The sequence below is a fragment of the Danio rerio genome, chromosome 2 (assembly GCF_052040795.2).
Source record: "Danio rerio strain M-AB ecotype USA chromosome 2, GRCz13ab, whole genome shotgun sequence".
Lineage (NCBI taxonomy): Eukaryota > Metazoa > Chordata > Actinopteri > Cypriniformes > Danionidae > Danio > Danio rerio.
In genome coordinates, this window is record NC_141022.1 from 44,988,372 (window position 1) to 45,012,500 (window position 24,129).

General features: G+C 36.4%; 1 protein-coding gene across 11 annotated transcripts in view; it reads right to left on the minus strand.

The window, feature by feature from the left end:
- The window catches only part of zgc:110158, a 147,739-nt gene that overhangs the window by 42,262 nt on the left and 81,348 nt on the right, over positions 1 to 24,129 (minus strand). For all 11 annotated transcript variants that reach the window (XM_087239442.1, XM_087239449.1, XM_087239448.1 and 8 more), the window contains 1 exon segment: positions 832 to 921. In XM_087239442.1, the coding sequence (XP_087095568.1) occupies positions 832 to 921 (90 nt within the window).

Sequence of the window (24,129 nt, forward strand, 5' to 3'; positions counted from 1 at the left end):
CTGGAAAATGTACACCATGTGTGCATCGCTCAATATTTGCACTGCTCCATTAGAAATGCCTTACTTACACCCTAAGCTTATTGGCATTCCTTTCAAGGCGCACGTTAATCATCCAAATTTTAATAAAAACTACAGCAATTTATACTGAAACTTCACACCTAACTTTTTTTTTATTGTTAATGACAATGGTGTTCGGTCAGTAAATACTGATACTGATTTTATCACCCAGCCCTAGATAAATAGTTTCATTTATACAAACTAAATAAGTTACATCACCAAGAACATTAACAAATTTTATTTGTTTTAAGTCAGCCCATATAATCTGTTTGCAACCACATTACAACACCTTGCAACACCTTAAAACAATTTTCAGTGTAGACTTGGAAAAAAAAAAAAAATCTAAATTCGCAAATGCATGAAAAACTGTTTAAAAACCTCCAAACTCTGGATCTTAGCTCTTAAACCATGGGCGATTTCCTTTTGGGATGTCCAAGACTTTGAGATAGGAAGTGTAACCCGGCTCCAAAAAAAAAAATAAAATAAAATAAAAAAATATATAATTTTACTACTTTCCACTAACACTTAACACTGTGTGCCTTCATCTTACCTGTACTGGAATATAGTGTAGGTTAAAATAAATGGTCAGAATGATCTCACATAGACAGCAGAGCTTCAGGCTGCTGTCAAGCCACCCACAGCCACAGAGAGACCCACCGGTAGCAAACACTCACACACACAGAATCAATGAAAGGATGAATGAAGCGCAGTCGTGACTGGGTGAGGAATGGAGAAAAAGAGGGAAAGCAAGAGAAAGAAACCAGCTCATCTTACCTGAAAGAAACCAGGGGGCATGGGTCCGCCTGGCATGCCGTCGTTGGGGGGCATGTTGCCCATTACAGGGCTGGGGGCAGCTGCTGCACTCTGGAGGAAAAAAAACAGATGATGAGGACAAGTTAGGTGTTGAGGACAATTAGTCAAATCTGATATAATACACACATAACACTAATATTGCTTTAATAATAATAGTGCATTGGCCGGTCCATCAATGACAAAATAGCACCAAAGCAAGTCAGTGTTATGAATGCATCTATTACATTACTTTTTTTTCTTTTAGCTTTCTTTAGGCAAAATTGTACACAAACTAAATGATAAGTTGTCCCAAAAATGCAAACAAGTGGAGAAAGAAGCCACAAAAGCAAAACTTTCTCCCTCAGAGTGCACTCCGATACAGCTCATAAACACAACAGACATAGTTTTGATGATTTAGAGTACAACCAACAAACCAACCAACCAACCCTTTTTCATTTGGAGAATTACAGTTATTGAAAGTTCTAAATATCATTGTCAGTGAACTATGAGGGCAAAAGAATAAAATAAATAAATAAAATAATCATTTATTAATCGTAATCGAGTTCAAATGTTCAATTAATCAAAATTTTGATTTTAGGCCAAAACCCGGCTCAATTCTATTTTTTTTTTTTGCCATATAAACAATAATAGATGCATGTAAAGTAATGATCTACTAGGCTATATGTAAGAAACCAAAATTATTACATGCTATAGAAGCATATAGCTGATGAAAACAACACTTAAAATGAATGACAAATGAAACACTTAAATATGGATTTTAGACTAACTTTTTCCATTACACTGAAAAAAATGACTCAAAGTATAAATGACTTTATTAACTTTATAAAGTAATGCTATAGGTCACAGGTGTCAAACTCAGTTCAAAAAGGGCCGCAGCTCTGCACAGTTTAGTTCCAACCCTAATTAAACACACCTGATCAAACTAATTGAGTCCTTCAGGCTTGTTTGAAACCTACAGGTAAGTGTGTTGGAGCAGGGTTGGAACTAAACTGTGCAGGGCTTCGGCCCACCAGGAATTGAGTTTGACACCCCTGCTCTAGGTTATATGTAAGAAAAACAAAATTATTATATGCTATAGTAGCCTATAGCTGATGAAAACAGCTTAAAATGAATGACAAATGAAACACTTAAAAGTGCATTGTAGATGTTTTTTTCCACTACACTGAAAAAATGACTAAATAAACTATAAATGACTATATAAACACTTAAAAGTGCATTTTAGAAACTTTTTTAAATTTTATAAAGTAAGGTTTTACTAGTTTATAAGTAAGAAAAACTAAATTATTATATGCTATAATATAGCTAATAAAAAAAACAGCTTAAACCTGTTTTTAAAGCTGTTTTTTTATATTAATTTATGTCCCGAAATGAAGGAGATGGGGGTGGCATGGTGGCTCAGTGGTAAGCACTGTCACAGCAAGAAGGTTGCTGGTTCAATTCTCAGCTGGGTCATTTGGCATTTCTGTGTGGAGTTTGCATGTTCTTCCCGTGTTCATGTGGGTTTCCTCCGGATGCTCCGGTTTCCCCCACAGTCCAAAGACATGCAGTGTAGGTGAAGTAAATAAACTAAATTGCCCCATAGTGTGTGTGTATGAGTGTCTATAAGTGTTTCTCAGAACAGAGTTGCGAATGGAAGGGCATTCTCTGTGTAAAACATATACTGGAGTAGTTGGCGGTTCATTCCACTGTGTTCGAAGAGAAATTAATGAATGAAGGAAATTGGAACATTTTTGGTAATACTGCATTTAAAGAAATATTTTAAGGAAATATTCCATTTCCATTCACAAACCATTTTCCATTCACAATATTACCAACAATCCAAACTTGACATGTCAAATCAGTTGATCTGTTGATTAAACATGTCAGAATAAGAACCAAAGCCTCTTCGCCCTCCTCGATTAACAACCATCTTACAAGACAAATGCTTTTAAAACCACGCTGATCCACTATAATACGTCGCAGACCACAAGGAAACATAATAAGCAGGATTTCCAATGCTGGAAGTTGGTCTAATTACTGCAAACAAAGCCTTTAGCTGTACAGCCTCACTACGCGAGTATAATACTAAAGCATCAGCATGTAGTTCCACAAGACAGATCACTCGAAGTAAAACCCGCTCATTCAACACGCAGAGTGTTAACATGAGACGTTTATTTGCATCAGAAAAAAACAAAACAAAAAAAAAACCCGGCTCTTGTGTACATACTTCCCCTCGTAAAAGGGGCATAAAACAAGCAAACAGAGCGAGAGGAGCCTGAAGTGGATTCTCCTGAGCCAGAGGAACACTTAGAGACCGGGGCCCCTTTTTTTCCTCCTCTGGCCCCGTTCCCTCTCTCTCTCGAAACCTCTTTAACGCAGTCTGATGCCGGGAGCTTGTGTGTTTGCCAGACGGAGAGAGGAGATGGAAGGAGACGAGGCGCATTGTGTGTGGAAACGAGAGCGAAAGAGACCAAACGAGGAGGGAGATAAAGGAGAAGGTAGAGTAAGAGAAAGAGAGGGAGGATTAAAGAGTAGGAGCTGGCATCCGCCTCGCACGCTCCCTCCTTCTGCTGAAACTCAAAGCTCTGTGCAGCCGCCGTACAAACAGCCACGCCACCCCTGACCTCTTACACACACACAGCGTCTCATAAATGCATGACATCTGAGCTCGAGGGGAGGGGCTTGTTGAATGTGACTCCACCCACATGCTGCAGAAATACACATATTAGAGCAGGCTGCTGTATTAATGATTTTGTGATGGCAATGATTCAATTAGGGTGGCACGGTGGCTTAGTGGTTAGCGCTGTCGCCTCACAGCAAGAAGGTCGCTAATTCTCGTCCCGGCTGGGTCAGTTGGCATTTCTGTTTGGAGTTTGCATGTTCTCCCTTTGTTAGCATGCGTTCCGCAGTATTGTGTTGTAGCTGGAAGGGCATCCGCATATGCTGGATAAGTTGGTGATTCATTCCACTGTGGCAACCCCGGATGAATAAAGGGACTAACCCAAAGGAAAATGAATGAATAAATGATTCAATTAGCTTTTTAGTGGATTGAAAAATAAATATTTAACTTTTTTTGTTTGTTTTGTGGATAAATAAGTTTAATACTAAAATTGTCAGTTAGTTCTGGCAGATCCTGCCTCTGCCTTAAAGAATGATTCATGGAATCATTGATTCAAATAATTCAAAAAGGCTGATTCATTTAAAAAGTAATCAAATAGCAAAAATTACAAGTGAATGATTCATTCAAAAACAAATTTATTCAGGAACAAAATGCTGCTGTTTTACTCTCAAGAGGCAGAAATGTTCTGCTCTGACCTTTTTCAATCTATTTTGATTAGCAAGAACAGACAGTATTGTGTTCAAATTTTTATTTTCGCAATGTAGCCTAAATGCTGTCTTCTTGTGTATTTGCCAATGTGTTGATTTTTGTAAAAACAGCACTCATGCTTGAGTGATAGTACCTACCTAACAAATACAAGGCTATTTTTGCTTTCATAATTTGAATTAGAGGATCTTTCTACACTCACATGTAGTCATAAAGCAACACTTTTTTAAAATAAAGCAACAAAATTTCTTCCAAATCATCGTAAGTGTGCTTCATTTATTTGAGGCAGTTCAAATATTTGAAATTCAATCCATTATTTAAATGAATCTCATTTGAATCGCATTCAAATTTGCAGAATCGCTCAAATGTTAACAAAAAACCCTCAATTGATTAAACATTCACAATGATTCTGCCGGTAATTCAAAATTAAGGAACACTGCGAGGATTTTAATGTGCTTTTTATTAGGTCATTATGCTTTATAAAGTGTCATTATATTAGTTTTACAATTCTTCTTTGTCTTGTTTCTCACTGTGACAGCATTAAGATATAAAGAGGGCCTATTATGCCCCTTTTCATAAGATGTTAAATTAGGGATGTAACGGTATCAGAATTTCACGGTACGGTAATACCTCGGTATGAATGTCACGGTACGGTATTTATTGAATCATTTACAGGAAAAAAAAAACTTTTGAAAATACTCCCAAAAAAGTGCCAAAAGTGTCAGTGACATACAAATTAGCCATCTATCTGTTAGCTTTGAAACAGGAACTTCAATTTTAATAACAAAAAATTATTAAACCATGTAAAAAAATAAAGTTTCAATTTAGTATTGTTAAAAACTCATCACATTTAACATTTAATCACTCACTTAGATAGAGATGGGTTTAAAGGAAAATTATCATATAACTATAATCTGGTAAAAACTGGTATCTCTGAGTATTTACAATGTCCCCTGCAACAGAAAAAACCCCTCTCATTTGGGACTGAGGATTCTGGGACAAGAGAGATATGACTTGGCCCATGTTGACAGCAGTGGGGTAACGTTGTGCATTGTCTTTCCCCCACTTGAGAGGACAAACCATGAGTGAGATAGAGATCTCTTTGCGGTACAAGTCAATGTCTGCATCAATCTGAACAGTGTGCTGTGTTTCTGCAGTCCCCATGACTGTTATTAGTCGTATTCCCCAACTTGCAGGCACGTGCACACATAGGGCTCAACCTGTGCAGTGCACATGCCCTTTTTAGTCTTGGATAGAAAATGCCCTTCCAAAACGATCAAAAGTGCCCCCGCGACGCGACACAACCTCCGTCCAGTCCAGCCCTTCAGTAGGCGCGCGACAACACCTCTCGAGTATGCGCGCTCAACCCCCCCTCGGCGCTTTACAATACGCGCGCCACAACACAGCTGATCAGAACGCGCGCGACAGCACCGCTATTCAGCACGCGCGCGGCGACAACACCCGCTTTAGGTTCGATCATTTCCATCTTTTTTTCATCTCCGCTACTAGCAGCACACTCCATTTCCGCATTACTGGATCTGTAGCGACAACAGACCGCAAAGGATTATGGCCACGCCGGGGCTGATGGGAAATGAAGTTCCAGCTACCTCCCGTTCGCTTCATTCGCCTGAGCAAATTTTCTCTGAAGACCTATAGTTTTACCGAGTCATGCGACTTCGGTAATATCGAAAAAATTTAATATTGCGGTATGACGGTATTTACAATACCGTTACATCCCTATGTTAAATAGTTATCTGATGCCCCTAGAGTATGCATGTGAAGTTTCAGCTTGAAATACCACACAAATGTTTAACAACTTTTTGAAACTGCCCCTATTAGGCTTTGATCCAAATTGAGTCGTACTGTGGACTGTTGCTTTAACTTCAAATGAGATTGTGCTCCCAGCCCCATTTTCAAAATTATCTTCAGCATATATGCTGTGAAAACTCTAATAGCCGTCGGCTGCTTCTAATTCAGGGCTATTTATGCTAATGAGGGAGAGATTGTCACCAATGGGCGGGGCTTTCCTCCTCTGGTGATACAAACATAGAGAGAATGTCAATTAATGTGTTTCTCCAGAAAGTTTTAATCAAATGTGACAACAAATAAATATAATTACTTTTGACCATTAGAGGCTGGCTATATTCACACTATGCTGCCATACAACAATAACTATAGTTGTATGGCAGCATAACTATAACTATAACTATAAACCCCTTATTAAAGTGATTTCTGCACATTAGGTCCCTTTTAAACTTCAGTAGTAATGTGCCATTAGATTTGGCAGGTTTGATTCATTTTTTTGAATTAGGTTAAACTTTCAGTGAATGTATTCATCACCATGATTCACTGATTTTCACTAATCTATTTTAATAAATTGATAAGGTTAGTTCTAGGGGTTGGCCATTTTACACATGTTAAAACCCATTTTGCGAGTCTCAATTGGCTTCCTATAGAAAGTAGATAGGAAGACATCAAAATTAAAGTAATATATTAGGGCTGAGCGATTTGGTCAAAAACTCAATTAATCAGCAAAAATCAGACCAAGGCAAAAAAATAAAAAATAAATAAATAAAAAAATAATAAATAAATAAATAAATAAATAAATATATATATATAAATATATATATATATATATATATATATATATATATATATATATATACATATATATATATATATATATATATACATATATATATATATATATATATATATATACATATATATATATATATATACATATATATATATATATATATATATACACACACAAATTTACACACAATTTTACAACAATTTTATAAACAATTTTATATACAATTTTTTTAAACATTTGTTTCACATTTTTCAAGTGCCTTGAATTAATTTTTGTTGATTATTCTGATGAATGCCTTGCCCAAAGAGCACCGACACATTAATTAAGCTACCCCTATGTACTGTTCATTTGATTTTGGATTAAAATGCTAGATTATTGAAAAATTAAACTCGATTACAATTAATGAACGATTATTTTATTTATTCATTTATTTAATTTTTTGCCATCATAGATTACTGACAGGTTTTGTACAGCAAATATGGTCACATATTACATGAGAGATTTCTGAATGAAGGGTGCATTACTTAATTTTAAAATAATTGAAGGAATCACACACCATCTACCATTTATTTATTGAACATTAGCGTTGAACAACTGAAATTAACACACACACTGCCTAAAACCAAGTCAAAATAAATAACATTTTTTTATTTTAAAAGTAGAAAATAAGCAGCATCTCTTTTAAATAAAATAATAATAATAACAATAATAATATGTAATTAATAATTATTTACATATCCTGTAAATAATATTTTAAACTTCTGTCAACAAATATTTTAATGTAAATAATAATTGTAATGGAATGGAAAATATGCCTTCTCAAGGCATCTCTGGCGCAGCTACCAACCATCGACGATGTAGTGTAAAGTAAGGCTCAAGATTGGGTCCATTGTCCTACTTGATCAGAGATCAGATGTAGCTGCAAAGTGGCCTCAGAAGAATAAATCAGCAACAGCCTTTAACAGAGCAGGATCACGTGACTTCACACACGGTAGGGAAAGTGATTTATTAAATTGTCCTGGAAAAATTAGATCAAATATAGGTTCTGAATATTGATTTCGATTACTTTTCGATTAATCACCCAGTCCATTGATATATAACATTATTAATAATAAAGCACCCTCTTATTTAAATGCATTTTACCAAGGGTAAACAATCAACGTTGTTATAAAAATAGGCAAAGTCTTTACATTACGGCATTTTAAAACTGCTCACAGCCGTCTGTCTTTTAAATATTCTGGGCCATTGCTTCAGAATAAACTTCCAGTGAGTATTAAAAGTATTACGAATATGGCTAGTTTTAATTTAAAAGTAATTAGCACAGTCGCCTCACAGCAAGAAAATCACTGGTTCGAGCCTCGGCTGGGTCAGCTGGCATTTCTGTGTGGAGTTTGCATGTTCTCTCTGTGTTCGTGTGGGTTTCATCCGGATGCTCCGGTTTCTCCGACTAGTCCAAAGACATGCAGTATAGGCGAACTGAATAAACTTAATTGTCTGTAGTGTATGTGTGTGAATGAGTGTGTATGGGTGTTTCCCTGTACTGGGTTGCAGCTGAAAGGGTATCCTCTGCATAAAACATATGCTGGATAAGTTAGCGGTTCATTTTGTTGTGGAGACCCCTGATTAATATGTTTTATTGGTTTTCTGTATTTGTATTTACTAACTATAGAAGGCAGGAAAAAGGATTGTGGCAGAGATTGCTCAAGACACACACACACATTGTGATACTGGCGGGTGGTACTGATCCAATACTCATGGGAGGAGAGTGTCTGTGAACAGGGTCTGGTTCCCTGTTCCGCCTGAGATCTGAGGCTCTTATAGAGCTGTTATACAGCATCACCCCCTGTGCCACACACACACACACACACACACACACCAACCCAGCCAATCCCAGCTCACACAGCAGTGCAGGGGGCGTGTGGTGAACCGTAACCCGGGGCGACCAGAGAGTATTAGCGCTCGGGCTCCAGCTCTTTTACAAGCAAAGAGAGAGAGAGACTGCGGTGGCTAGATATGGCTTCACACACACATACACACATTTAAACACACAAAGCACTGTGTACACTGCGGACATTGAGAAGGGACGCCACAACTGCAGTCTGCGTTAGTGTGTGCATGTGTGTGTGTGTGTGAAGAATCCAGTCACATAAACAGAATTAGCTTAACAACATGTAATGGATTTTTTTGTTGTTGTTGTTTGGGGGGGGGGGGGGGGGGTTAGGATAAAAATAAATCAAAGCTACATTGTTTAAACTGCAATATCAGTGAGTCTCTGTGATTATCAAATCGCTGGAAACTATTTTAATTTGAAGTGTCCAACTGCTCGTTAACACAAATTTCTAATCAGCCAATCACATGGCAGCAGCTCAATGCATTTATGCATGTAGACATGGTCAAGAGGATCTGCTGTAGTTCAAATCGAGCATCACAATGAAGAAGAAAGGGGATTTAAGTGACTGAATGTGGCATAGTTGTTGGTGCCAGACAGGCTGGTCTGACTATTTCAGAAAATGCTAATCTACTGGGATTTTTACGCATAACCATCTCTAGGGTTTACAGAGAATGGTCCAAAAAAGAGAAATATCCCGTGAGCAGCAGTTCTGTGGGCGCAAATGCCTTGTTGATGCCAGAGGTCAGAGGAGAATGGCCAGACCAGTTCGAGCTTATAAAAAGACAACAGTAACTCAAATAACCACTCGATACAACCGAGGTGTGCAGAAGAGCATCTCTGAACACACAACATGTCGAACCTTGAGGCGGATGGGCTACAGCAGCAGAACAGGCTCACCAAAATTAGACAACAGATCATTGGAAAAACATTGCCTAGTCTGATGATTCTCCGTTTCTGCGGCCACATTCAGATGGTAGGGTCAGAATTTAGCATCAACAACATAAAAGCTTGGATCCATCCTGCCTTGTATCAACAGTCCAGGCTGCTGGTGGTGTAATGGTGTGGGGGATATTTTCTTGGCACACTTTGGGCCCATTAGTACCAATTGAGCATCATGTAAATGCCACAGCCTACCTGAGTATTGTTGCTGACCATGTCCATCCCTTTATGACCACAGTGTACTCATCTTCTGATGACTACTTCCAGCAGGATAATGTGCCATGTCATTAAGCGCAAATCATCTCAGTCTGGTTTCTAAAACATGACAATGAGTTCACTGTACTCAAATGGCCTGCACAGTCACCAGATCTTAATCCAATAGAGCACCTTTGGGATGTGGTGGAATGGGAGAATCACATCATGAATGTGCAGCAACTGCGTGGTGCTATCCTGTCAATATGGACCAAAATCTCTGAGGAATATTTCCAGTACCTTGTTGAATCTATGCCACAAAGGATTAAGGCAGTTCTGAAGGCAAAAGGGGTCAAACCCGGAACTAGTAGGGTGTACCTAATAAAGTGGCCGGTGATTGTATTTTAGAAATAAATGTTTTACAATAAGTAAGATGTTTATTACTAATTATTCCAAGCCCTTTCCCTGATACTCATCACTTAACCGTCAGTCTGTCACACATTTTTGGAGTTTTTAAACAATTTTTACCCTCCTTGTAGTCCTAATAGAATCCGTAGCTAATTTGCAATCAATGTGGCGTGTGTATGAGCCTATATTACCTTTGCAATACTCATTTCAACATGGTGTGATTTTGGAAACATTTTTGGAATGCCATTTTGAACTGATAGTATGCGATTTTAATGGCAGCAATTAACCTGACTTTCAAGGCTGGTCCGAAAGCTTCTACTGCTTTACGCAAGAAACATTAGTGCAATATCATGTACACATCAGAACTCACAGTGTCTTCAAGTAAACCAGTCAAAACAAAAATCTGATTTTAGTTTTCAGTTTAATTTAAGAAAAATATTAAACATTTTGGTTTAATTAATGATTTAATACATTTAACAATTTAGTATATTTTCTTTTTCAGAAATCAAATACGTTCCATGATCTTAATTGTTTGTTATTATTAAAATCGAGTCCAGACAAAAAAAACTGAATGCAAAAAAATAAAACCGAAAAGGGGATTCAGGCAAAAAAATAAAGCAGATTTCATTGGGCCCTATGTGTGTGTGTGTGTGTGTGTGTGTGTGTGTGTGTGTGTGTGTGTGTGTGTGTGTGTGTGTGTGTGTGTGTGTGTGTGTGCGTGCGTGCGTGCGTGCGTGTGTGTGTGTGTGTGTGTGTGTGTGAGTCAGATGCAGCTCTGTTCAGGTGCATAAAGAGAGAGTGAGGAAGAGGGGGAGAAAGAGGCCTCCTTCGTCTTGTTGCTATGACAACTCCGACCTCAGCTCTCCCTCTACAGTGCCATTAAAACCCTCAGGCCGTCAATCATCCGCCAGTAGGGAGATGTGTGTGTGTGTGTGTGTGTGTGTGTGTGTGTGTGTGTGTGTGTGTGTGTGTGTGTGTGTGTGTGTGTGTGTGTGCGTGTGCATATGTATGTGTGTGCAATGCATGTGAGAAGGGAGGGACCAAGCTTTTGAGCGTTCGTCTGGTTGCTCACTGATTACTGTCATCATCTCATCAAGCCATTAAACAGCAGCTCATTTCGGTATACACACCTCTACAGCAGCCACTAAATAACAGTACTCATGTAAACATAAACATACACACACAACACGCTCTCTTGGGTATTACGCTTCGGCACGGTACTCAATACCCGCTGCACAAGTAAACAAACACTCAAGCATGCTCGCATAAACACTCGGGGTTTACATCTCAACGGCAGTTGCAAAAACTAATACTCGACACCCAGCGCGCAGAGCTACTGAATATACACACCAGCGCGCAGAGCTAGTGAATATACACACGTGGTACTATGTAAAAAAAACAGTAAAACTAAATAAATAAATTGTCACATTCACATAATAAAATTAATACATTTAAAATGGTATAAATCATAGATATGGGGGGCATATTATTATAATGCATATTATACATCATAATTACATCATAATTATATAGTGTGTAATTGGTGAGGGCAGCTTAAAGATGACTCATATAGAGAATGAAGTCACATCAGGTGTATAATCTTGATGGTTCTGTGGGTCTCGTCAATCAAATCTGGTCCTTATTTTGTATCTTCTATTGGATTCAAGTCAGGTGATTGGCTGGGCCATTCTACAGCTTGATTTTCTTTCTCTGAAAGCATTTGAGAGTAGTGCTGGCCGATATGGCAATTCGATAATTATTTTCCTTATTGAACGGTATTGATGTATATTTCGATCAGAGGTCGCGTTAACCAGGCATTTTCCGTCATTGACTGATTTTTTTCAGCAGTGACGGAAAAATCTGAAGGTGATCCGTCATTTTGACGGACTGTGCTGAGGCGAGGGGGATCTATTGTAATTTGTTGCTAACTGTAATTCCCACTCCTGTCCAGCTGATGGCAATTGTTCTTGCTTTGTCTCCTCTTGTCACCGCTGCGTAGTTGCAAAAACAGACAAACCTGCCTACACTCCCGTATTTCCCGGGAGTCTCCCGTATTTCAGACCCATTTCCCGCCCATCTCCCGTATCGTTCTATCTCCCGGAAAACTCCCGGAATCCCCGGAATTCCCCCCAGACTTCAACTGTAACATTTGACAACAATTTATTTTTATGGTCCATTTGAGTATTAGTAGACTGTCTGCTTAATATTTGCTTAAACTGCTCTGACATTTAACTGACTATAAGAAACTTTGCAAGTACATGTCAACTTACACTAACCCTAACCCCAAGTTTAACCCCAACCTAACAGTCTACTCATAATCTAATGAGAATAAGTTGGCATGTGGACGCAATGCAACTTAAATTCAACAAACGGACCATCAAAAAAAAAGTGTGACCTAACATTTTCATCCAATAAATTTTCTAATATAACACACTTTTAGATTCCCATTGTTACACATTTATGCTGTGCGATTGACCCTTAGATCAATATAGAGTAAAAAAGTCCAGAGCTTATCATTGTTGTTGACATAAATTGTATCATGATTCAATATAATAGTTTATTGGTCCAGCCCTATTTGAGAGTTTCATTGGTTGAAGAGCGAGAAGAGCAAAGAGGTTGCTGAGGGTTGCTGAATAACTATTGAGAGACTTTAGCTGCTGTCTGGGCGTTCACTGTCTTAATGCACCTTCCTTTCTTCATGTGTTCAATACTTTTCCCTGCGTCATTTCATTTTATTACACACAACTTAATTTGTAAGTAACTAATTAAATTAGCTTTCTTCTCTAATTTCCTTGCTCTGTTAGACATCATTTGAGAAATATTTAAAAAAGAAAAAAAATTAAAAGCGGGGCTAATAATTCTGACTTCAACTGTATGCATTTCTTTGGTTGTAACTAACATCCGGGCAAAAGTAATAATATATATTTATTCTTATATATTTATAACTTATTTTTATATATAATGTCAATCCAAAACATTAAAAAAGGTATCAAAAATCCTTTCTTTTGTTTATAAATTTTTTATTCCATGGGTTTCTTTGCAAACCAGTTTTAACACAGCACACTCTCACTCAAAAACAAACAAATAAACAAACAAATAAACAAACAAACAAACAAACAAACAAACAAACAAACAGCTCTGAAGAAAAGATGCCTGATGAAAACACCAAGGCTGCCTTACTCATTCATTTACATTTCGAGCTGCAGTTCAGTCAATTAAATCTTCAAATATCTAAATGTTATCAGGCCGAGTTGCGAGACCTGCAGCATCCCTGAAAGACTGGCTCCTGTAAATACGCTCTTCTTTGAGAATGGACCTCCGAGCGGCTGTGCAGGTTATTAAAAATGATTCAGCGAGCAGAGTGTGAAGCAAGAGGCGAAGATCGGACCCTTCAGCTTGGTCCAGTGTCCTTAACCTTTCCACATCTCCTCCTCTCCAACTCTCTCCTGACGGCGTTCTCTACGGTGGCTTCCACATCCCTGCTTTACTCTCATTCACTCGGCTTCATTCCCATCACTCTCATACTCTCTGGTAGAGTTGGAGTTGAGTCTATAAAGATTAGCCGGAGAGACCTGCATGCATAATCAAGCTGCAGACAGATGTGTCGTTAACTGAATGGGAGATGTGCGTGTGTAAGAAGGTGTGAAGGAAAGTGAAGTGAAAGTCGGTCGTGAGGTGACGCTAGTCAACTAACTTAAAGCTTATTGGACCACATAGCAACCAGAAACTCAAAATCAGAACTATGAATCTGAACTTATGTGGGTCTACATTAGGTTCTGCTAGGTTGCTTGGTGTGGGTGCTAACACTTCAACTAGAGATGTTCAGAGCTCTTTTTGAACATCAGTATGAAACATCAGAACATCATACAGTGCATCTGGAAAGTATTCATAGCCCTTCACTTTTTATGTTACAGCCTAATTTGAAATGGATTAAGTTAATTTATTTCCTCAAAATTCTACACACAATACCCCATAATGACAATGTGAAAAAAAGATTTTTTTAAATTGTTGCAAATGTATTAAAGATAAAAAAGCTGAAAAATCTCATATACATAAGTATTCACAGCCTTTGCTCAATACTTTGTTGATGCACCTTTGGCAGCAATTACAGCCTCAAGTCTTTTTGAATATGATGCCACAAGCTTGGCTCACCTGTCTTTGGGAACTTTTGGTCATTCCTCTTTGCAGTACTTCTCAATCTCTATCAGGTTGGATGGGAAGTGACGGTGTACAGCCATTTTCAGATCTCTCCACAGATGTTCAATAGGATTTAGGTCTGGGCTCTGGCTGGGCCACTTAAGGACATTCACCAAGTTGTTGTGAAGCCACTCTATTGATATTTTGCTGGTGTGCTTTGGGTTATTGTTCTGCTGGGAGATAAACCGTCGCCCCAGTCTGAGGTCCAGAGCACTCTGAAGCAAGTTTTCATTAAGGATGTCTCTGTACATCGCTGCACTCATCTTTCCCTCTATCCTGACTAGTATTCCAGTTACTGCTGCTGAAAAACATCCCCACAGCATGATGCTGCCACCACTATGCTTTACTGTAGGGATGGTATTAGCCTGGTGATGAACGGTGCCTGGTTTTCTCCAAACGTAACGCCTGGCATACACTTCAGAGAGGTCAGTTTTAGTCTCATCAAACAAGAGAATTTTGTTTCCTATGATCTGAGAGTCCTTCAGATGCCTTTTGACAAATTCCATGTGGAGAGTGACTTCCGTCTGGCCACTCTACCATACAGACCTGATTGGTGGATTGCTGCACAGATGGTTGTCCTTTTTTAAGGTTCTCCTATCTTCACAGAAGAATGCTGGAGCTCAGACAGAGTGACCATCGGGTTATTGATCACCTCCCTGACTAAGGCCCTTCTCCCCGATCACTTAGCTTAGATGGCCGGCAAGCTCTAGGAAGAGTCCTGGTGGTTCCAAACATCTTCCACTAACGGATGAGGAAGGCCACTGTGCTCATTGGAACTTTCAGAGCAGCAAAAATGTTTCTGTAATCTTCCACAGTCTTGTGCCTCGAGACAATCCTGTCTCAGAGGTCTACAGACAATTCCTTTGTCTTCATGCTTGGTTTGTGCTGTGACATGCACTGTCAACCCTTGGACCTTATATGGACAGGTGTATGCCTTTTCAAATCATGTCCAATCAACTGAATTGATCACAGGTGAACTCTAATGAAGCTGCTGAAGCATCTCAAGAATGATCAGTGGAAACAGAATGTAGCTGAGCTCAATTTAGAGCTTCACGGCAAAGGCTGTGAATACTTATGTACAAGTGGTTTTTCAGCTTTTTTATTTTTAATAAATTTGCAACCAATTGTTTTTCACATTGTCATTATGGGGTATTGTGTGTAGAAATTTAAGGAAATAAATGAATTTAATCCATTTTGGAATACGGCTGTAACATAAAAAAAAATGTGGAAAAAGTGAAGCGCAATGAATACTTTCCGGATGCACTGTATAAACTATGTACATGTAGGGAGAGCTCCATTAGATTTTAGATTAACAAAATAGTCCAGGTCTATGGGTTGTTGCATAAATGGTCCATTTTCCTCAGAATGAAATAAATTGTTCCATTTTCTGAGTTACAAATGCACTCATTTGCTCCATTTTATCATTACTACTTTCCTATTACCCTCCTCACCAAGAAAATCACACGCATCTCATACAGATCTCCAGAGCAACTGCTAATAATCTATTACTTTAGAACCAGAACAAGTGACAGCAGCTTAACCAAGTGTCTTTCAGAGCCAAAGCATGTTGATGACCCCGACATTATGTCCTGCTCAGACCTGCAGCCTGGAAAGGACTTTAACGCAAACACAGCGATACCCCTGGAGCGTGTCCGTTCACATGAGCCTCATGCAGGTGAGCGCTGACCCACTCGCTCTCACCTTCCGCAGATAAACACCTGTGAGGGAAAACACAGCTGACTCCAGCTCCGCAAACTTAACTCCAGCACTCTGAACTACTGCTAATGAGACTAACGCCACACTCAAATACTCTGAACAAGAGAGAGAGAGAGAGAGAGAGAGAGAGGGAGAGGGAGAGGTGAAAGCCAGGCCTTGTAGCCTTTCATTAGGCCGCTGACAGCCCCACAGGGAGAATACTGTGTCACAGACCTCGGTGAAACAAAAGAAATGAGGGGACAGAAACGGCTGCCAAGACCACACTGCTAATTGGAGATAATTAATGCCATTAATTAGGCACTGAGAGGGAGGGAGGGAGGTGGTTATGCAAAGGAGAAACAGGAGAAGAGTTCAGGGAGAGCACTGAGGAGTTTCTGCTTTTCTCTTTACAGTGTCTGGTTCCTCTGTGACCTGGGTAAAGCGGGGGTCGACGACACCTCAGAGCGCACCTTTTGGCCCGCGATGCAAAATAAGGTAGTGCACTTTTAAACTTAGAGCTGTGGGGAAAGTAATGTTAAATGATACTAGGTTGATTCTATAGTTTATGGATGTAATATGAATAGCATGATAGTTATGTATTGGTTTGGGACATTATATATACATACATATACAGGGATTGACATTAACTGTTTTTGATCATCAGCCACTGTGGCTAGTACTTTTCCAATGTTACAAGCCACTCTGCATTTTCACTAGCCACAATTTTGGTGCTGCGGAAATATATTTTATATGCATAAAATTGAGTTTGGCATGCTAAAATTACTTAATTTAGCTTTTGTGTTGTGTCCACATGTGTCCTCGTTATTGAAGTTTTTTGTGTGTTGTGACCTTGCTCAATGAGCATGAGCAAATGGGCTGTGGTTTCATAGTGTCGCATTGCAATCAGCTTTAGTTTATATTCTCTTTTTAGGGCTCAACACTAAGGATTTACCTTTTTTTTCTCTGGCCACATCAAACTAATTATTTCCTTGCCACACATTTGAAATAATTTGTCAAAACAAGCAAAATATAACTTTTTATTCAACAAAAATATTCTTAAAAATACCATTAAAAAATTATTCTCACGTATCTAAAACTATACACAGCAGTCTGTCCAGGCTAAAGGTCCCAGATCACTAGTTAACTATAAATAAATGCAGAGTTAATCTCCTATTAAACCACATTAACAGAAATAACTGTCAGCAAAAAAGCAGGTGAAAAACATTCCATGTATAATCTGTTCAAATAATGACTAAAGTGAAAGCAGCAACCTCAAGAAAAATTGTGAAATCAACAGGAGTACAGATGTGCACTACCACTTTTTTCCAGTCTATTTCAAAGAGAAATGATCGCACCAGCTGCGTTTCCAGCCACAGTTGTTTCGCACAAGAAAACGGGACATGGGAGCTTTTAAACACTCATCATCAGTGAGCGAGGATCGCCCGTTTCCAACTGTGTGCCTGATCGTCCCTTTATTGGGTGTTCACCTGCTTTTTTTTGCTCACGTGAACACTTATCAGTCATGCTGCTTCTCAATACTAAGATCACATTTGTGCGCATATTGACAAACAATCTTAAACTATAATTATAATCTTTAGAGACAAGGCAGAACTGGCAATTTAAAAAATCTTTTTAACCAGCCAAAGTGGCTAGTGAGGGTGTCTGTTTAAGCCACCACAAGTGAAATCTACCCGCATTTGGCATGTGTTAATGTCAAGCCCCATATATATATATATATATATATATATATATATATATATATATATACATATATACATATATACATATATATATATATATATATATATATATATATATATATATATATATATATATATGTATATATATATATATATATATATATATATATATATATATATATATATATATATATATATATATATATATATATATATAAAATTTGAATAATTTAAAGGTTTGCAGTTAATATGAATAATAATAAATTGATACTTTTATTCACAGATTGTTAAAGTTTTCAAATTGAATTAAAACCATTTTCAACATTAATAATAGCGGCTGCTGAAAATTCAGTTTTGGCATCACAGGAATCAACTATATTTTACAATGTAGTAAAACAGATATTTTTACAGTTTAATATAATAATGTTTTTTTAAAACTGTTGATTATTTTTGAATAAATAAATTTAAGTAAAATTAATTTTAAGTAAATTAAATTTGCATAATATTAGTACTAGTACTTTTTACCAAGACTAAATACTAAAAGCTTATTTAATTATTAATAAATAAAAATGAATGCTAACAAACTAGACGCACAGATATAAATATATCAGATTTATAACATCAAATAAATATTAAAAAAAAACATTGGATTTTTAACATTTTGCTTATTAAATCAAACTAAAGTGCTACAAAAGATTAAATTACTGATCCTCTCTTGATATATTTTACTTGACTAATTGAAATATGTGCTGAAATATGTACTGTACTTAACTGAAAGTGTTTGAAGGCCTCTTGCCACGGTTTTGATTAAATCTTTTAACATTTTTCATCAATATTTAACATCCAAAATGAATTAAAGGAGCATATTCAACAGCTATTTAAATTGAATATTGATGTTTGGATTGAGTGACACTCTATGCCATAAAAAATGGTGCTCAGAAAACTGTTCAAATGAGCCAGCTAAACTCAATCAACTCATACTGTCGCCTCTTTTTTTATAACAGTCTAAAACTAAAACTCTCTATATAAACCCTCCACATTGAGCAAGGCCTTTGGCAGACACACTCACCAATATACAAATGTGCTACAAAATGTGCTTTCATGCTATATTTGATTGCCTTGACCAAAGTTTAATTTAATTGGACTCTGCAGTCTGTCGAAGTCACATGTGTGCGAGTAAAAACATAACTATATATAAATTTAAGAGTAATTCTACTTGAAAGCAACACTGACACTGTTCCTCACTGTAAAGCTGCTTGCTTTAAAGCAGTCTACTGCATAAAGTGCTATAGAAATGAATGTGATGACACTCAAATTTCATAACTCTTTATATTCATCTAAATGGCGCTCTTAGCAGCTCGAACACCACTGGGAGGTCTGAAAAAACATACCAATGATCAGGTGATTTGAACTTACTTTCACTCGTGAATATGGGAATGAAAATAAGATTTCACTTCAAGGAATTCTTGACTTTCAAAACAAGTAAAGATATTTCAATAGTAAATTTTAGAAACCTGCTGATAATTCCGATACCGATGATTCTTTATATTACCAATAATTCTTTATATTTGAAACCTGACAACAGACATGAAGACAGATAGGGGTCTGATTACATTTAAGGATGCACTTATATGGAAATATAGGCAATAGTGCTAACCATTAACTCTTTACATTTGGGAACCGATATCCCTTCAACTGTCCCACCAAGAAAAGGGATTGCATTTCTTAACTCCTTAAGTCCTAGTTAACTCCTTAACTTCCACTTAACTCAATGCATTTTTAATACACCCCATAATTTCTAAAATATCAACCTCCACCAAATGGTAGATGAGTTGGTCGATGGTAAAAGTGCTGGAATTATTACATATACTATGACTTTTTTTTTTTTAAATATGAAGTCTAAGACCAATTTATTTAAAAACATTCAAATTAAAACATTTCTGAATACTTAACCATCTTTATTTTTTGAAGAATACCATAGAATATTTTTAGATTCTCATTTAACTTGTTCTTGATTTTGATTTAGATTTTTTTTACAATAAAACCAAAATCAAGTGTAGTAGTGCAGCAGGGTTATGTTTGTTTGATTTTTTGTAAACCAACAATGCTGTGTCTGTGTAAACTATTATTTAAAACAGTCATACTTTAACAGTCATTTTATAAAGCAGTCAAAACATGGTCAACTGTTTGGTAGAGCAGGCAGTTACAGGGTTAAAAATGCTAATAAATATAAACTTTGGAATGAATTTTGCAGAGCATGGATTAAATAAAGTGATGCACCAATATTGACATCTAGACTAATACTGTTAACCAAGAAACTATTGTTGTTTGCAAATCAATAACCATTATATATAGGCTGATAAACAAAAATCTTTAAAAAAATTTAATAAATTCTGAGCCAAAAAAGCATAAAATTTATATTATTAGACATTAAGTGCAGAAAACACAATCAGAAAAATATTTGTGGTTTCTTGTTCAAACTATTTATTTAAAATAAGCTTGAAACAACACAATTCTTGATTTATTTTTTTTTGGCACAACTCAATTGTTTTATGTTCAATCCACCTAAATTTTGTAAAAACTGATAAGTAACTTAATTACTTTATGTTATGCCAACACAAATCAGTTTAGTGAAACCCAGCATTTTTACAGTGCTGCAATAATACACTTACTGGCCACTTTATTAGGTACACCTTACTAGTACCAGGTTTGAACTCATTTTGCATTCAGAACTGCCTTAATCCTTCATGGCATAGATTTGAAAATGTACTGACAATAGCCCCCAGAGATTTGTCCATATTGACATAACAGCATTACGCAGTTGCTGTAGATTTTTTAGCTGCACATCCATGATGCGAATCTTCCGATCCACCACATCCCAAAGGTGCTTTATTGGATTACGATCTGGTGACTGTGGAGGCTGTTTGAGTACAGTGAACTCATTGTTATGTTTAAGAAACTAGTCTGAGAGATTTGCACTTTATGACACATTATTTCACTTAAATCCGCTTTCTTCCCCATTCTGATGTTTGAACTCCAGCAGATCGTCTTGACCATGTCTCCATGCCTAAATGCATTGATTTGCTGCCATGTGATTGGATGATTAGAAATTTTCGTTAACAAGCAGTTGGACAGGTGTACCTAATAAAGTGGCAGGTGAGTGTATGTCTAGACTTTATTTAATCAAAAATCTTTCCAAATTGCAATTTTATTTAACATTCATGAAGTAGATAACATTGAAAATAAGAATTTATCATCTGATATCAATATGGCCGCCAATATTGCTGTCGCTCAGACATTCGCTCTCCACTGATATGGTTGGCCAACACTGACCCTCACTTAGCAAGTGGTTTCTTGCTACACTTGCTTACTCTAGTCTCGCTTGAACTTGGATGACCTCTCTATGACCAACTAATTTAGACAAGCACAAGTTTCGAGCGACTGGTTTTGGTGTGGAACCTTCTGTGTGCTTCAAGCAAGCTCTCCACTAATGTTCTCAGCAGGGTGAGAGCGCACAGGTCATATAAACAACCAGCCACAACATCTCTTAATCCAGTGTAAAGCCAGAGCTCAACCCGTAAAGAGTGTGAGAGCTCAGAGGATGAGCTGACATGGCAGCAGACACAAACACCTCAAGCCCAACTCAAGCTACTGCTAACCGCTTGTAATGCAGTAATAACAGCAACAGGGGGAGCTATGTGCAGTTAGTACACTTGTGAACTATTGAGATGTATTTTAATTTCATGTTGTATGGCTTATTAAACAAACTACTTTGATTTGATAGTTGACAATTCAATTCTATTGCTAAATAAACAAAGAACAACTTAATCGCAACAACCGTTTTAAAAAGACAGTTCATCCAAAACAAATCGTGTTTAAATGTTTTATTATTGTATTATAATGCAATCCAATAGTTATTAAAACAGAGAAAATAACTACAGCAAACACATAAATCAAACAAAAAAATAAAAACAACCCCATACCTCCCACCCCACCCATGGGACTTAAACATTCCACACTGATAATATGGTCAACACTGCATGATTAATTAGTTTAGGTTACCGAATTAAGATATAGAAGAGGAGACCCAATCTTATCATAGTCATTTAATTTATTTACTGTTAGGAATCAAATATTATAATTATATTATTTTTATTATTACTGTTATTAAATATATTATTATTATTATTATTATTAAATATCATTATTATTATTATTATTATTATTATTATTATTATTAAATATTATATTATATTATTATAACTATTATGTCTTATTAATATTTCTTATTATTATTATATTTTCTTTCATTCATTCATTCATTAATTTTCTTGTTGGCTTAGTCCCTTTATTTATCCGGGGTCGCCACAACGGAATGAACCGCCAACTTATCCAGCAAGTTTTTACGCAGCAGATGCCCTTCCAGCCACAACCCATTTCTGGGAAAATTATTATATTTTATTACTTTTATTATTATTATTATTATTATTAAATATTATTATTGTTGTTATTATTATTATTACTTATTATTATTATATTATTTTTATCTGCTAATTTATTATTATTATTATTATTATTATTAATTTTCCAATGTTGTTGGTGGTGGTGGTGTCATTATTATTATTTGCGTAGAGTTGCTGAAGTTTTTTTGCGTTTTTTAAAAAACTCCTTTGGTGCGTCAATCTTGTCAATGTTATTATTCCAAAAGGTAATGATTCACACTCATCAAGCAATTGCTTTGTACTGTTTTTTATTTTTTCTTCTTCTAAAAACAGTACGAAGCAATTACTTGATGAGTGTGAATCATTATTATTATTATTGTTATTATTATATTTTAATTACTTTTATTATTATTATTATTATTAAATATTATTATTATTGTTGTTGTTGTTATTATTATTAATATTTTTTTTTATTATTATTATATTTTTATCTACTAATTTATTTTTGTTATTTAATTACTTGTAATACTATTTACTTTAATGTCACACCAAATCAATGTGCGTTTGTATGTCTATGTGTGTATTTATCACTTCAGTAACTTTGTGGTGTGATTTGTCAAGTTGTATTTTTTATTTAATATATTTAATTACTACATAATGAAAATATTATTTTAGTTTTACGTAAACTAACTGACATTGGACATTTTATAAAAGTTAAATGAATATTTTTCCATATTTTTTATATTTTTCAGCTATTTCACATAGTATCCGCTTGTTAAGTGGTGACGTATGTAATACTGTTTCCAGGTCCAAGCCGCCCTTCATTTGAGTTGAGAAATCATTCGTTTATGATCACTTTTTATTCATATCACACATTAAAGTTTTATTAAATTTTACATAAAGTCATAGTGCACACAACAATCTCTGGGCTTGCTGCATAACAAATACCAACATTTTTACAATTTATAAAAAAATTAATCACTTTCTGGCCATTGGATATTAGGCATGGACATATATATTGCGATCGTGATTTTTGAAAGTATTAAATCGCTTTGTAAACATTTATTATTACCATTTCATGGGTCTCCCCATTCAGTTGAATAGAGCACTTGGACCCGGAAGCCGCTTCGAGTGGCGTCACACTTAACACGCGGCTGATGCATTTCCTTTGTGAAACAAAACAAAACAAAACAAAAAGTTTGAAAAATACTTTTTAGAACTTAGGATAAAATCAGAGGTATATCAGAGAGAGTCAATAGGGATACAGATGGACACTGAAAAGATTATGGGGGGAAAAAGAAGGAAGACATTTAAGAGTACTAATTCATTCATTCATTCATTTTTCTTCGGCTTAGTCGCTCTATTCATCAGGGGTCACCACACCGGAATGAATCGCCAACTTATCCAGCATATTCCATAAATATTATTCCAGAAGCAACCCAGTACTAAGAAACACCCATTCACTGCCATATGCACACACAATCATGCACTACAGCCAAATTAGTTTATTCAATTCACCTATACCGCATGTCTTTGGACTTGTGGGGGAAACCAGAACACTCAGAGGAAACCACAAGGGGAAACCCGGCAAACTCCACACAGAAATGGCAACTGACCCAGCCGGGACTCGAATCAGCGACCTTCTAGCTATGAAGTGACAGTGCTAACCACTTTGCCCCCATGTCTTGTCTGACTAACAATTCAGCTTTCTGTAATCCTTTCCATATAAATTATGATAATGTTTCACAATATTTCTGTTTATATTTCTTCATAAAAGCCGGTTTTCGTCTTTATGAAGCATTTAAAAAATATTATCAGCAATATCACAACTCATTTTTGAAAGTATAATTTTACGTGTTTAATGTTTTGGACCACCCCAGCTGGCGAACAGG